The sequence below is a fragment of the Propithecus coquereli genome, unplaced genomic scaffold (assembly GCF_000956105.1).
Source record: "Propithecus coquereli isolate 6110/MARCELLA unplaced genomic scaffold, Pcoq_1.0 Scaffold89, whole genome shotgun sequence".
Taxonomy (NCBI): domain Eukaryota; kingdom Metazoa; phylum Chordata; class Mammalia; order Primates; family Indriidae; genus Propithecus; species Propithecus coquereli.
In genome coordinates, this window is record NW_012155173.1 from 2,782,765 (window position 1) to 2,798,923 (window position 16,159).

General features: G+C 54.3%; 1 protein-coding gene across 4 annotated transcripts in view; it reads right to left on the bottom strand.

The window, feature by feature from the left end:
• GSN (gelsolin) overlaps nt 1–16,159 on the bottom strand; it is a 57,651-nt gene that overhangs the window by 23,106 nt on the left and 18,386 nt on the right. For 3 of the 4 annotated variants that reach the window (XM_012664409.1, XM_012664410.1, XM_012664411.1), the window contains 2 exons: nt 2,061–2,265; nt 1,222–1,376 (listed from right to left, as the gene is read on the bottom strand). In XM_012664409.1, the coding sequence (XP_012519863.1) occupies nt 1,222–1,376; nt 2,061–2,256 (351 nt within the window). In that variant the 5' untranslated portion in view covers nt 2,257–2,265. Of the gene's footprint in view, nt 1–1,221; nt 1,377–2,060; nt 2,266–3,800; nt 3,988–16,159 lie in introns of those variants that run through there. The other variant, XM_012664408.1, reaches the window with a different exon arrangement.

A 16,159-nucleotide genomic window follows, 5' to 3' on the forward strand; every position in this document is an offset into this window, starting at 1 on the left:
CTGGGTGGGCACCAGGGAATCCAACGCCACCCAGCCCCAACTGCTGTTCCCAGGACACACCCTGCCCTTTGCTATCTGAGTCTCGCCGGCACTTTCCCATCATTCAATCCCTTGTGCCTCACCCAAGCAAACGAGGTCACTGCCCCATTGACACAGAAGACCCTAAGGCCCAGGGAGGGACAGTGACTTCTCTAAGGTCACACAGCACATGAGTGGCACAGACAGGGCTTGAACCCTACCCTGGAACCCTGGTCATGAGAGGCATGTTGATTTAGTGGAAAGAATGCTGGGAGTTGGGAGATATAGGTTCTTGTCCTGGGTCTGGCACCAACTCCTTGTGTGACTCTGGGCCAGCTGCTTAAACTTCTGTGTACCTCAGTCCCATCCCCGCCCTCCCCACTCCTCGGTAAAATGAGAGATTTGGACTCCAACATTAAGGCCCATCTGGCTATGGAAGCTTGTGATCCCCTCCCTATCCTTCCCAAAGAGAACACCAGCTTTGCAAAACCATAGCTTTCCCAGGGCCCTTCCAAGGAGCCAGCCCTGTGCAAGGCATTTCCCAGCCACCCTTTCACCAAATCCCCCCCAGCCCTGTAGGGCAGGTACAACTGGCTCTTATGTAACCGGAGGAAAGGGAGGCTCAAGGAGGTCAAGTGGCTTGCCGGATGTCACGCAGCATATTAGGGTGCAGCCTCCTGAGGCTCCCAGCTTGGCTTTGCTCAGCCCCACCTGGCTGGGACCTTGGGGAAAGAGCTCCGTATTGGCCCAGATTCTTAAGAGTTCAAGTTCAAGGGGGATTCTAGTGAACAGAAAGAGGTATGTGACTAAGAGTGACCTATCAAATGCCTAACACAGGGCCTTCTATTGGCAAGGCCCTAAGAATTAAGGGTGCAGGAACAGAACTAGGCCCAAGCCCCCGGGGGCCTGTGAGAAAGGCTGGGTTTCCACCTTTGGACCACTCCTCACTGCTGGGGCTGGGAAGACATCACTATGAAGTTATGGGAATTTACTTCTCCCCATTTTAAGATAAGAAAGGGATTTGTCCAAGGTCACACACCTAGGAGGGGTCCAGGATTTAAACCCAGTGTTGGCTGACTCCAAAGCCTGACCTCTGACCTGTCTACCCACCACCCCACAAGGCCAGAAAACAGGGGGACCTGAGTGAGTCCTGCCACTGATGCATCTGTCCCTGCTGCTTGAGCATGTTGGGGCCCAACCCACCTTGTACTTCAGGCCAGACTTGAAGTAGCCAAGGAAAGTGGCCGACTCGAAGCCCTGGACCTCACGGTGCTGCACGGCCCGGCCGTTCAGGTAGTCATCGAGCTGCACGGTGAAGATGGCGGCCGCCCCGCTCTCGTCCTGGCTGCACTCGTTGCCTAGGGGACATCAGAATGGCATGAGCCTGGCTTCCCGAAAGTGGTCCCAGGCCCCTGGGGAGGAGAAGAAGAAGCCTCCAGCACAGCTCTGGCCTCGCTGCAGATGCTGGGCAAGCCTCGGTCTTCTGTGAGCCTCAGTTAAGCCATCTGCATAACAGGACAATGGACCTTATTTTTCTCTAAGGGTCCTCCCAGCTCTGACACGTTCCCCTGCACTCACTCTCAGCCCCCCTGAGCACAAACTCAGGACTGGGAGCGTCCGCTCAATCCACAGATTAGGAAACTGAGGCTCAGTAAAGGGACAGGATCCTAACTCTGAAGGGCCAAGTGGGGAGTGACTGGAGTGGGCCCAGGGAAGCTGTGCGGGGGTCCAGGGCCCCCAGGTCACCCACAGTTCTGAGTGCCACAGTAACTTGTTTAACCCTCGGAACACTCCTGTGAGGTAGTGTGGCTTTATCTGCCAAAGGGCAGACCGCAGGTCAGGGCAGAGCTAGGTCTGAACTCAGCCAGCCTGGCTCTGGAGTCTGAGGTCACTGGTAACTACTTGCCAAGGGCCTGGCACACACTTGGTGCTCAATAATCAGTTCGCTTCCTTGGCACTTCCCGGGGACTTCCTGGGGACCATGCCTCAGAGGTCCACGCTATTCAGGGTAGGGGGCAGGGGCAGGGCGGGACGGGCCTCACCCAGCCAGTAGTGGAGGTCATACTGCAGATTCCCGTTCCTCAGCTGCACCGTCTTCAGGATGACGTAGGCATCGCCTGTGAAGAAGTCTCCGTAGAGGTTGGGGGGCACGGGCACCAGGTCGAACTTCTCCACGCGCCAGATCTGCAGGCCCGGCTCCTTGCCTGCCTTGAGGAACTCGGGATGTTCCACCACCATGCTGCCGGGCTGGGGAGAGACGGGCAGAGCCTGAGCAGGGCCCGGGTTCTGGCAGGGAGAGGCCCTGGGCACGAGGGAGGGTGGTTTCCAGCACCAAGAGCATCTCACTTGAGCCTCCTGCTCTCCCCACGCCCGAGGCGAGGCCATCCCCTTCTCAGTGCCCCGTCCCAGCGAGTTAGCAAACAGGGCAAGAGTTTACGTTCCAAATCCTGTGCCTTGGCCAGTGTCTGTCTCTCCTACTCAGCTCCCCGATCTGCTTTCTCTGGTGATGGAGTGGACAAAAGGGCTCTGCCTGCCTCCCCTCTGTTCTTCTTATTGCCAATTGGATGTGATAACTGAGGCACAGAGAAGTAAAGCAACTCTGCCATGGACCCCCAGCTAGGAAACAGTGTAGCAGGACTGCCCCAGGCTCCCAGAGCACAAGCTGGGGGACTATGAGTAAGTAGGCCCCTCAGATGGCAAAGGTAAAGCTGGGCCCCCCCCAGGGACTCAGCTCACTCCCTTCCAGTATCCTCACTGGCTCTTAGAACTAAAGGGCCCTCCAAGAGCTCACTATCCAACCTCACTCTGCAGATAGGGAAACTGAGGCCCAAAGAGGGAAGGGGACTGGCTCAAGGTCACACAGCCTGTTTGCTTTTGGTCTTTGGAATTGGGAAAATTTCCCATGCCCCACCCATCCCCCATCACACCCCCAAGAAGGGTCTAGATGGCTGAGCCCAAGTGGCCTCCTGAGCTGTCTGCCTCCTCCCTCCTGCCCCCCAACACCCCACCCCCAAATTCCGTTTCTTGGGAAAGGCAGAGAGAACGCAGCGGGGTCTGCAGGAGCCTGTTGGAGAGGAGGCGGTTATGGATGGGGAAAGGCTGTCAGACATGCACTGGGGCTGGGGATGGCAGACGCAGGAGGGTTAGGCTGGAGCCCGGGGCGGAAATCAGCAGGCGCAGGTCACCCCAGGCCGGAAGAGAGAGCTGGTGGGAGAGAATATCAGATGGGAGAAGGCAGAGAAACCAGACGGCGAGAAGAACTCAGGCAGAGGGGTGGCTAACACGAAGGGGAAACAGGAGGGAGGAGAAGCTGACGGGGCAGAGGAGACAGCAGAAAGGGGAGAAGAGATCATAGAAAGGACCATAATAAGCAGACACACGAGAACTAAATAAATAACACAGGAAAGAGGGAGAAATAGAAGAGAGGGAGAGAGCGCAAATGGGGCCAGGGGATCTGAAGTGGGAGAAGAAAGCAGAAGAGAGGAGGGAACCCAGGCAGACGGGGGGAGAAATTAGACACGGAATTAGAGAATAGGGCGGCAGAGACGGGGAGACACCAGAAGGGGGCAAAGGGAAAGGAATCCGGCCAAGGTGAGGTTAGCACAGCCGGCCCGACTCCCACCCCCACCCACGAGAGGCTCCAAAGCAGCAAGAGATACTTACAAAGCAACAAAACAGTTTTTCCATTCTACACCTGAATTATTCCCCTTTTCCTAGCGCTGTATCTGCAAGAACTTACAATAGAGAGTTACTCCGGGAGCCCCGGCCCCCCGGGCACTCACCCGCGCCGTAGGCACCCGCCCCTGGGACGCCCGCGCTCGCGACGCGGTGGCCGCGCGGGCCGGCGGCGACAGCGCGCACAGCGCCAGGACCAGCGCGCCGAGCAGCGCGGGCGCGGAGCAGCGCAGAGCCATGGCAGCGACAGCGGCAGGGCACCCAGCCGGCAGCCGCGGCCTCGGGTCGCGGGTCTTAAGTAGCCGCCAGTCCATCCCGCCCAAGCCGGGACCGCCCCGCAGGGAGGGCGCGGGGCGGGGATCTGTTCCAGATCTCGGAAACATCTGGGTTCCCGCCGGGACCGACCCGACTGGGCGCGGCAGCCCCTGCACCCCAGCTCCGGGTGGGAGACCCGGCACAGGGCCTGGCATACAGCAGGCGCTAACTCAATGCACGCTGAATGGGCCGGTGCGTGAACCCAGCTAAGCCTCGTGTAACTGCCTCTCTCCTCCCCACCCTAACATCTCCAGCAAAAAAAAAAAAAAAAAAAAATCACATAAACTAACATTTTTAAAAGGCTTTCCATTAACTGACGCATCAGGACATTCTTTTCAGAGTGGGTACAGCCCACTACCCATTTTACAGAGGGGGAAACTGAGTGCAGAGTGGTTATGCACCTTGCACACAACTAGTAAATGGTACTGGCAGGATTTGAACTCAGGCAGTAGTGGGTCTGGGCAGAACTCTCACCCAGGCAGCAGGGCAAGGGACTCAGCTTCATCCTGCAGGTGAAGCAAGCAGGACTCAGTTCCTGGGATTCTTGCTTCTGCTTTACTCAGGACAGCCTTTCCTTCCTTCCTTTTAAAAGGTTTTTGTTTCTTAAAAAAGTCTTGGCTAGGCGCGGTGGCTCACGCCTGTAATCCTAGCACTCTGGGAGGCCGAGGCAGGTGGATCGCTCAAGGTCAGGAGTTCGAGACCAGCCTGAGTAAGAGCGAGACCCCGTCTCTACTAAAAATAGAAAGAAATTATTTGGACAACTAAAAATCTATATAAAAAAAATTAGCCGGGCATGGTGGCGCATGTCTGTAGTCCCAGCTACTCGGGAGGCTGAGGCAGTAGGATTGCTCGAGCCCAGGAGTTTGAGGTTGCTGTGAGCTAGGCTGACGCCACGGCACTCTACTCCAGGCAACAGAGTGAGACTCTGTCTCAGAAAAAAAAAAAAAGTCTTATTTTGGTGCAAAATGTGAAGTCCCATTTCCCTCTCTCCAGGGACAACCGTGTCTATCTACCTCTTTTAGCTGATTCGGGGTTCACCTCCACATCTCTAAACAACAAGCCCTTATTGCCTCTTGAAGGTTTTTTTTTTCCCATTTTAGGTACTATCTACAGACTCTCCCTGGGAAGACAGAATTTGAGTGTCCTCGCCCGCTCCCCAGCTCCTTCCCACCCCTGCACCCTCCCACTAGCGACAGCCAATCACTGGGCTGGTAGAGGTGCCATTCATACTCACCCGGCCTTCCCACCTCCACCAAGTTCCCTTCGCATCCCAGACCTCCCCTCCCCCTGCAACCCCCTGCCATGACAGGAAGAGAATTGGAGAGTCGGAGACCTGGGTTTGATTCCCAACTCTACTGCGGGTTTTTTTTTCAATGTTTCAGTCTCCTCATCTACTAAATGCGTACAGCAGTTGCTGAGGATTAAATCGGTCTATACGTGTGAAAACAGCACAGCCTGCAGCTGGGTAATGTGCGTTCTCTGCCCCTGCCCCACAGCTGGAGTCACCCATCCCAGCCCCTGCGGGAGCCCAGCCTCTATCTAATCAGGCTGGAGTTTGCCCTCTCCCTCCCACAACCTGCTCCCACCGAGGGGGGCCGTGGGTCCGATAAAAGACTAAGCGAACACAACACAGAGAGGGGACAGATTCAAACTGCAGGGAAGGATTGTAAGAATAATAATCCTTACAATATAAGAATAACGGAGCAAGGGACCTGTGGCCTGAGCCTTGAAGGACAGAGAGGATGGAGCGTGGGAAGATTCCAGGGGAGGGAACACGGGCCAAGAGCAGGCACACACAGGCCACATCCAGTGAATGACGAGGAGTCCCATCTGAAACACGGGGGCAAGAGGAGACGAGACAGGGGAGAGCGGCAAGGGTCACAGAGGCCCGTGTGCCACACCAAAGAGCCTGAATTTTATCTCGGTGTCTGCGGGGAGCCCCACAGGGGTGCCAGAGTTCTCAGGGCTCCATGTTCGGGTAAGTCCAGGCCTGAGCCAGCCGAGCCTGCAGTGGACCAGCCCAGCCTCAACGCAGAGCCCTCCCTGCCCCCCAGCCACGTGGAGGACGACTAAACCCACGGCTGGCATCTGCTCTGGATGGAGCACAAACCGGTTTCACCTCGCCTCTGTGGATAGGAATGCGACTGTCCAAATTCAAGACACACAATGCAACAGTCCCACTTCCTACAGAATTAACAACGAACACAAAAATGTACGTGCAAGGGTGTTCACTGAAGCATTGTTTGAAGAAAACTGGAAAGGACTCAAATGTCCTAGTGAAATAAATTATGGAGTCGCCATACAATGGACCACTATGCAGCTGTGAAAAAAGAGCGAGCTGGATCTGACTGTGCCTGGCACGTAGTAGGCGCTCAATAACCGCAGGGAGCTCTCCAAGTGCAGACCGCAAATTGCACAATGGCCTCAGTATAGCTCCTCTCCTCCTCTTTAGAAGGGTGTGTGTTTTTGCATATACTCCTGAAAAATCGGAGGGTAAATACCAAACTGTTAAGGCAGTTTGCTTGGAAGGGAGGACGGGGCATAATCTCATTCTCAAACATTGCCGTGGCTGCCTGGGGCTGGAGGAAGTGCCCAGGTCACTGCAGTTGGATTAAAGGAACTTTTTAGGGTGTTGAAAGTATTCTCACACGGATTATGGTGCTGATTATAGAACTGATTACCTCTATTAAAAATCATAGAACTTACAATGGGCGAATCTTTATGATATGTAAATTATACCCCAATATACCGGCCAAAAAAAATTGTAAAAAGCATTGCTGAAGGGTTTAAAACTTTACAAGTAAGTATCCAATGTAGTTTTGTTTTTTATAGAACACTAATCCAGAAACAATACCTTTTAGTAGAATATACTTCCAGTGATATCTGCTTATTAGACAATTTGGAAAATTCAAACAAGTAGGAAAAAGAAATTTCTTTATCCACCCAGCCCCCAGACTGAACCAGAGCCAGCAACTGGCCAAGCCGAGGTCGGTGTGGCTCTGACCTGGCCAGTTGGCGATTAACAGAGGGCTGCTATGGCTTGGCTTTGGCCCCAGGGGTCACTGACCTCCCCGGCCCTCAGGTTAATGATCACAAAGGCCCTGCAGATTGGCCTGCCATGACTCTGGAACCTGGGCCCTTGGCACCCAGGAGTTGGTGAACAGGCCCCAGCCCCTGCCCTCTGGAGACCCTCATTGCAGAGCCTGGATCCCTCGCTCCAGAGTACTGACGTGTGGGACTACAACAGGGGCGACACTGCCTTACTCTGCTCCCTGCCTGGAAGAGGGTGTATGAATTGAGGGAATGGGGGACTTTGGGTACATGAGAAAGACCCCTAGGTGGAAAGGAAGAGGCCCTAGTGCTAGAGCTGGCTCTGTTGCTGAATTCCTGGGTGACTTTGGGTAAGTCATTGTTCCTCTCTTGTCCTCAGTGTCTCCATATGCAAAACACAGGGTAGGGCCTGACACTCTGACTCTAGTCCTCTTTCCTGGCCCCAGCACTTCCAACTATTGGTTGTGCAACCAGAACCTACAAGTCTCTGAGCCTCAGGGTTCCCATCTGTAAAATGGGGGCATTGGACCAGGTCACCCTTCTGAATCAGACAGTCCAGGGCCTCTGACTTGAAGAAGGAGGCACTGCAGTCACCGATAGCAGCATGCCACCTCACCCCGGGGCCCAGACAAGGAAACTGAGACTCAGGGGGGTTCAGGTCACTCAACTGGAAACAGGTGTTACTGAGATTCAAACACAAGGCGGCTGGCTCCAGAGCCCAGGATCTGTCTGGGGCGTCAAACAGGAGCTCCTGGCACCACCTGGCCTGCGCAGGCAGCAACAGTGTCCTTTCCAGGTAAAGGGCTGCAGTTGCTATGCCGGTCAAGCCCCTGCCTCCCCGTCAAGTCCCCATCACACCTCCCAGGCCAGGGCAGAAGGTGGCGCCAGGAAAGCCCTCTAGCCCTTCCCACACCTGATGTGATTGCCCAGGTCAGGGGCATGTCCTAGGAAGATCCCCAGGCCGTGGCCACCAGGTGGAGGGCAGACTGGGGCATCTACACTCTGTGCCACATGGCACTCAGGTCTGGCACGGTTTCTTTGACTCAGTACATGAGCACATCCTAGTCCCTGCCCTTCTCTGCACCTCGGAGATCCCCTGGACCTCTGGTCCTGGCTGTCCTGGGTCCTCCCAGCACCACGCACACAGTGGGCAGCTTCTCAGTGTCGGCCACAGGACAGAGCTGTACAGCCCACATCCCTCTGGTGGACGCCTCGCTCCCCTGTCGTTGGACCCAGAACCTCCACAACCGGCTCCAGCCCCTCCTCCCCTCTTGACCTAGGCTAGTCTCTGTATCTCTGTGGGCCTCCCAGGGCAGCTACCAGAGGCCAGAGGAGGTGACCTCACCCTCTCCCTCCGGCCCCAGCTACAGTGTACAAAAGGCCTTGGCTAGGCCTGGAAGACACCACCCTGTTCTGTTCCCCTCACCCCAAACACTGTTGTTCTTGATTTTCCAGGCATGAAGCCACTCGTGGGAAGCCCTCTCTCAGAATCTGTTTGCTTTTTGGCTCAGTGCTGTTCTCTGCGTCCTCCCGGGAGCATCCGCCCCTCTGGCCTGGGATTTTGCTAATTGGGACAGTGGTCGGTAAACAGAGAAGCCAGTTATGAAACCCAGTGAAACTGGACAGGGCGGGTAAATACGGGGAGCCCTGCAGACTTGAAAGAGCACAGGTTTTAGAAGCTGGCCACCTCTGCTCCTGTGATCAAGGCCTCAGTCTCCTCATCTATAAAATGAGGAGAACAGCATCTGGCTCAAGGAGCGGGGAAAAGGCCCAGGACCTGACATACGATAGGAGCTCCCCCAAAGTTAACGCTCGTCTTCCTCTGCAGTCTGGTTTCTGTGCAGAGGCCTGTGTTCAGCCTGTGTGCACCAAGAGCAGTGTGGCAGTGGAGGAGAGGGGGCACAGATTTCACAGTGGGACTCTGGAGTTCAGGTCTGGGCTGTGTGACCTGGAGCAAGTTACTTTCCCTCTCTGAGCCTCAGGTCACTCACCTGTGGATAAGGACAGTGACGTCCGTTGCAAGGGTGTTGGGGGGACGGGAGTAGGACTGTTGGAGTGTGCGGCACAGAGCAGGATTTATGAGCAGCAGCGGTCATTAGTTCATCCTCTCTTTTGTAGATGATGACACTACGAACAAGACGGTGACTTTTCGGAGTCACAAAGCAAGTCCCTGGAAGGGTAGATCTAGAACTCTAGAACCCAGAGCCAAGGCCGGGGTCTCCACGACACAGCAAGGCTCCCCATCAGGGCCAGCTGGGCCTCGGCCTTGGCCAAGTCCATCCTGGGTGTGGACAGTGGTTGGGGAGATGGCCAGTGAAACTTGGCTGAAGCCACCTCCAGGAGGCCAACTATCCCAGGGACCAAAGCCATTGGCCCTTTCCCAGCTTCCGGAGCCAAACTCACCTAGTGCTGAGACCCAGGGCAGGACATAAGAAGGGGGCCTGGCTCTGCCACTTCCTGACCCCATGCCCCGGAAGCAGCCGGAGTTGGCCATGGTGTGAGCTCTGGGCCCTTCTTGCTAGGACCCACTCCAGCCGCCTCTCTCCCCTTCCAGCACCCACAACCCACCCTGGGGAGCCCAGGCACAAACACAGGTCAGCAGCAGGATAAGGAGGCCCAGCTGCAGACACTGTGACCGTGGAACCAGTAGAAGACACAGGGGGACACAGTCTCTGTCTGCAAATCTGCCGGGAAAGGCAGGGTCTACGATGCCCCAGCTCAAGCCAGAACGAGCAGGAGAAGCCACAGGAGGCAGCTGCCTACTCCACAGAGGAAGGACCTTCCAGGAGGGAGAAAAACAAAGGGAGCAACCTTCCGTGTGTGACTGTGGGAAGAGCTCCCAGCAGAAAAGCCTGGGTTAAAGTCCCTCATCTGTCACCTACTAGCTATGTGGCTTTGAGCGAGTCGCTCTGGCTCTCTGTGCCTCAGTTTCCCCATCTGTAAAATGGGGGTTATAATATCTTTTTCCTAGGGCTGTTGTGTGAATATAATAAGGTAAAATATGTCTGGGGCTTAGCACAGTGCTTGGGGCAGAGTGAGCGCATAGAAAGGAAGCCGCTATTATTGTTAGAAGGGAGGCTGGGAAAAGTTTCTGTATCTCTGAGACTCAATTTCCTTATGTGTAAAATAGGGGTAAAAATGCCTTCCTTGAAGGCTAGTGGAGAGGATGAAATGAGGCCATAAGTGTGAAGGATGCTAGGGCCATGCCTTGCACAGAATCGATGTTCAAAATTCCTGGTTTCCAGAAGCAGGACGTCAAAGAGATATCTGCACACCCACGTTCCCAGAAGCGTCATTCACGATAACTGAAACACAGAAGCAACCCAAGCGTCCATCAACAGACGAATGGATAAACAAAACCTGGTCTATCCATGCCATGGAGTCTTAGACTTTAAAAGGAAGGGAATTCTGCAACAGGCCACAACACAGGTGAACCTTGAGGACATTATGTTCGGTGAAATGAGCCAGTCACGAAATGACATACTGCATGATTCCACTTATACGAGGTACCCAGAGTAAATTCAGAGAGACGGAAAGTAGAATGCCGGCGCCAGGACGTGGGAGGAGGAGGAGGGGAGAATGCGGAGCTGCTGTTTAATGGGGACAGAGTTTCAGTTTTGCAAGAAGAAAAGAGTTCTGGAGACAGGCGGTGGTGCTGGTCCCACGACACTGTGAATGTATTTCATACCATAAAACTGTATACTTCAAAGTGTTAAAGTAGCAAATTTTATGTTATGTATATTTGCCACAATCAAAAATATTGAAAAAAAAAAATGCTCGTTTCCTTCCCCTCTTCCTGAGAGATAATGAGCTGCCCAGAGGTGATGCAGTGCAGACGACTCAGGTGACAAGCAAACCAGCCCATCTCTAAGAACATTTAGGCCCTGGGACTCAAGGACGTTGAAAGACACAGTAAAAGGTAAGCGAGGTTTGTGCACCTGGCCAGCATCCCCCCACCTGTCTGGGATCAAGTGCCTCCTTCACCGGGATCCACCAGGGCTGGTGGGAGCTTCCCCAGGACATCGTCATCCTGATGGGAACAATGGTGCAGGATATCAGACGATGGTGCCATGTCCCTCCTGCTGCTGGCTACAAATGAAGCCCTGTCTGTCCCCAAGCCTCCCACAGCCAACCACAGCCAAGGTTTCCTCCTTGCTGTGGTTGGCTGAACCACAGATCAGGTACCTGAACAAAGCAGCAGATAAGTAGAATGAATAAGTCTAGAGGTCTAAGGTACAACATGAGGATTATAGGGAATAAAATTGTACTATATTTTGGGATTCGTGCTAAATGAGTACATTTTAGCTGCTCTTGCTTAAAAAAAAGGGGGGAGGTAGCTCTATGAGATGATGGACATGTTAATTTTCTTCATTATAATAACCTTTTTACTATTTACATATATCCTATAACATCATGTTATATACCTTAAATATATATAATACAATTTATTTTTTAAAAAAGAAAAACTCCAAACACTATAGCATGAGTAGAGATTCTTTGCAATTTATCTCAAACTTTTAACTACAACAGAATTATCAGAGATTCAGATATTTTATTGCTAATAATCCTTGTAATTCTAAGTTGTTTTTTTTTTAAGTACTTTCCACCCTTTTAACCCAAACAGAGGTATAGTACTGGAGTGCTTCTCTTCCTTGTCCAGCTCAGAGGATAATCATAACCAGCTAGAAGATTTCAACGAGAGCCAGCACGTAAGACACAGCCTGGCACAGAGTCAGGCTCCGGAATGGGCGCTGCCTTCTGTTCCCACGTGTGCTTTAGGCCTCACCTCCATCCAGGTACCTGCCCAATCGCCAGCATTATCCTCTAGGTGCCTGTCCCTCTGGGGGCTTCTAGAACCCTCTGGGATACCCTTGGAGGCAGGACTCAACCAGGGTCATCCCACCAGGATAGCACATGAGGGCTGAGACCACAGCTGGCAGTCTCAACCCCACCGGCTCCCCACTTTACACCCACTTCCCGCCCCCACCCCCAGCATGGTCCTGGTCCAGTGTCCCCATCTTTTCCCTGGAATCACAGCACCCGCTTCCGCACTGCCTTAAACTCTCCCTCCACCCAGTCCATTCTCCATAGAGATTGCGTCACTCCCCGCTCTAGACCCTTCCGTGGCCCCCAGTGCAGACAGAAAGAAGTCAGGGCTCCAAGCCTCTGTCCTCTATGATCTGGTGCCCATGTGCCCCCGTAGCTTCATCATCCACTGACCCCCCAACAACATCCTCTGCGCCATCTCCCTTTGCCACCAGAAGACCTCAATTTCCTGCCTCCAGGAGACCTGGGGTCTAGCCTTGGCTCTGCCTGCCTGTGTGACCTTGGGCAAGCTCTTTGCCTCTCTGAGCCTCAGTTTCCTCCACAGACTACCAGGGCTCTTGTGCAGAGGAGACAAGATAAGGTAGTGAGTCCCAGGAGGGCTCATGTTAGCTTGCAACCCACGGCCACCTCGCCTGCACGCCCACCCCTCCCTACAGCAGCTGTTAGCAATCCAATTCCTCAACCTTAACAGCAGCGGCGGGGGCTCTCCCTCTCTCCCCTAAGCCCCGGAATGCAGACATGCTCACGGCCAGCACCGGCAGCCAAGGAGGGGAGCGGAGGGAGGCAGCTTAGAGGAAAATTACTCAGCTCCAGCCCCAGCCAACACTGGCGCTCACAGCTGTCTCAGAGAGTGGGGACCTGGGGGCCTGGCAGGCCCTTCCTGGGCTGCAGACTTGGCCCCAAGCCCTGACCCCTGTCTGAGCTGGTGGGATGGTGGGGGGTACTCTGGGCCCCCCCAATCCTCTGGGACACTCCCACTCTTTGGCATCCAAAGAGACAGGGAGGAGGATAGAAAACAGACAGGCCTTTGTGAGGAGGAGAAAATGGGCTCTGCCACTGCTTGCTGGGGCCCAGGCACTGACACGATGGAGGACTCCAGATGCAAAAGGGTCCCACGGTGGCCTAGGAGCCTGCCCAGTGGCCATATCTCAAGTCCCACACCCTGAGTACCACGTCCCTGCATCATGCACTTTGTCCCACGGCCAGCATCACACATACCAGGTGACTGTGCCACGTACGAGGCCCTGAGCTCCTCCCACCTCATCCTGCGTGTCTCCCATGTACCTGCATCCCACCCCTGCCGCTTATGCCCTGGGTCGTGCTTCATGCACAGTGTCATGTCTGTCATGACAGACTGTACCGTGTACCATCTTTCAAATCCCATGTCCATCATGCCAGGTCCTATCCCTTGGAAGTATGTGCCATAAACCTTGATCTGGATCCGTGAATGTGTCCCTTGCTCCGTGACATTGAGAAGGGGGTGGAGGGGCAACGTAGTGTCATGGTTGGGAAGGACAGGCTCTGGGACAGAGTCCTAGCCAGACCAACTATAGCCTATGCCACCCTGAAAAAGTTCCTTCCCTTCTGCAGTTATAAAATGGAAAGGGCGTTAGCACTCACCGAATAGGGTTGTTGTGGGGATTAAAATAGATGATGCACTTACGGTGCTTCGCCCAGTGCCTGGCACAGAGTGCGTGCTTTAAAATGATTGCTAGGACGGCCGCAACCACGCCTGGGCATCTGTGTGACATCCTGCGTGCTGTGTGCCAGGCTCCCACAGCCCCAGCCCCAGTGGTGCATGAGACACTGCGCACATTAGTGAAACTCAAACGGCAGCCTAAGAGGAGGGTTCGATTATCCCCTGTCGTACAGAGGAGAAATCCAAGGTTCAGGGTAGGCCAATAACTCACATAAGGTCACAGGGCCAGAAAGGCTCAAGCTGGCGTTCAAAGAGACAGAAGGCAGATTTGTGGGGTGGGAGTGGAGATGGATTGCCAGCACGGGGGATCGTTTGGACTGTAGTGATGGTTGCATAACTGTAAATTTATTAAAAATTGGCCAGGCGCGGTGGCTCACGCCTGTAATCCTAGCTCCCTGGGAGGCCGAGGCGGGCGGACTGTTTGAGCTCAGGAGTTCGAAATCAGCCTGAGCAAGAGCGAGATCCCGTCTCTACTAAAAAAAATAGAAAGAAATTAATCAGACAACTAAAAATATATAGAAAAAATTAGCCGGGCATGGTGGCACATGCCTGCAGTCCCAGCTACTTGGGAGGCTGAGGCAGGAGGATCGCTTGAGCCCAGGAGTTTGAGGTTGCTGTGAGCTAGGATGACACCACGGCACTCTAGCCCGGGCAACACAGTGAGACTCTGTCTCAAAAAAAAAAAAAAAAATTGTTGAGCTAAAAAAGACGAATTATATGTATGTGAGTTATATATAAATTTACATATAACGAATGTGTAATGAATTATGTGAAGTACGTTTCAAGAAAGCTGTTAACAAGAAAAAGCCCATGCAAGCAAAAGCCAAAGTACTCAGCAAGAGAAACGAGCTCCCTACAAGTCAGTGGAGATGTTCTAGCAGAGGCTGAGCAACGCTTTGAGGCAGCTGGAGTAGCCTTGAGCCATGTGGTCCCCAAACACGGTGTGCGGGTATGCGGCAGAACCGCCCAGGGGGGCAGGAAAACTGTAGCTTTCCAGACGGACCCCCCAGCCCCTGAGTCTACAGGTCTGGGGTGGGGCCCCCAACCTGTGATTCTGAGGTTCAGCCAGGACCGGGAACCACTCCTCAAAGCCCAACACCTGCTTGCACTCTTGGGGAAACTGAGGGTAGGCAGGAGGGAGGACGTGTCAGACCCAGTTGATCAAAGGTGGGAGCGCCGGGGCTAGAACCGGGGCCCTTCCTTTCCTCCTCTCTCCATTCCACACCCCTCCCCCTGCCCTCAGCCTCCTGGTGACTCAGGGCTCTGAGTCATCCCGTGGCACACAGAGGAAACTTCTTAGGAAAAACAATCCCCAAACAATGCTTGCCCTGATCTGGGGAACAGGAGAGGCCCAGGGGGCTAAGAGAGAGTGGGGAGGGAGAACACCCCAGACCTGTCCTCTCCTCTGGCCACTCCCTTGTGTGGGGCCCCAGATAAAGATCGTCCCACCCCGAGTTTCCCCACCTGTAAACAACACCTCCAGCTGCACACAGGAGCTCCTTGTGGACAGGTAATGCAAGTACTTTATAAGCATTGTCTTGTGGAATCCTCCCCAAAACCCACGGCTGGCATCATCTCCTTTTATAGATGGGGAAACTGAGGCTCAGAGAGGTTCAGCCCAAGGTTATACAGCCAGGAAGTGCAGAGCAGGGCTTGAATCCGGGTCTCTCTGGCTCTAAAGTCTGACTCTCCTCCACACCTTTAAAAAATACCTACTGCACACAGTGGCATGATCAATTCTCACCTGCCAGGTAAGGTGAACGGCCACAGTAGGTGCTCAAATTACAAATTTTCCCCTTTCTTTCCCCCTCTGTGTCCGGCCCTGCTCCCGGACTTCCAGCCCAGTGGGGAGCACACGCATGCACCCTGATGATCACTGAATGGGCGGTGGGTGCACAAAGCAGGGAGGGCCCACAGCCCGCCCGAGCCGCCACGCAGAGGCGCATCTGAGCAGAGTCTTGAAGGACCAACAGAGGTTTGTCTTAGGGCTGGCAAAGGCAGAAGCAAAGGCTCGGAGGTGTGGCCCGCCCCCGCGCAGGGAATGTAAACAGTTTGGAAGGAGTGGCTGGGGTTGGGACGGTGGAGGAATTTTAAGCGGGGAGAGCATAGGATTGAAATTGGTTTCTGCAGAGGGCCTGGCTGGTGGCTGCACTGGGAGCCTCGAGGGAAGGCTTCCCCTCAGGCCTCCTGGGGCATCCCTCCTCTGAGCTGGCTTTGGGGACCACCCCAGATGCCTGGCTACTCACCCCTGCGTCAGAACTGGCTTCCTCCTCGGCCATGGCTAGGCTGGGCGTAGGGAATGTGGGCCTCTCCTGGCGCGGGCAAACCTAATCGTATCGGCCTATAAATAGGACGCTGAGGCTTAGTCTGAAATAGCTGTGCCAGGCCCAACTCCACGGGCATCATGGCACGCACAGTTCCGGAAATGGTCCTTCTCTGCAACACAATTAAAACCCAGAGCTTCCTCAGGAAACCATTGTTCACGCTGCTTCGCTTCCTTAGGCATGAGGCAGTGGATCTGGGGGAAGAGCCGCCCCATCTACTGTTGACCACCGGAGGGGTGCCTTGTAGCCC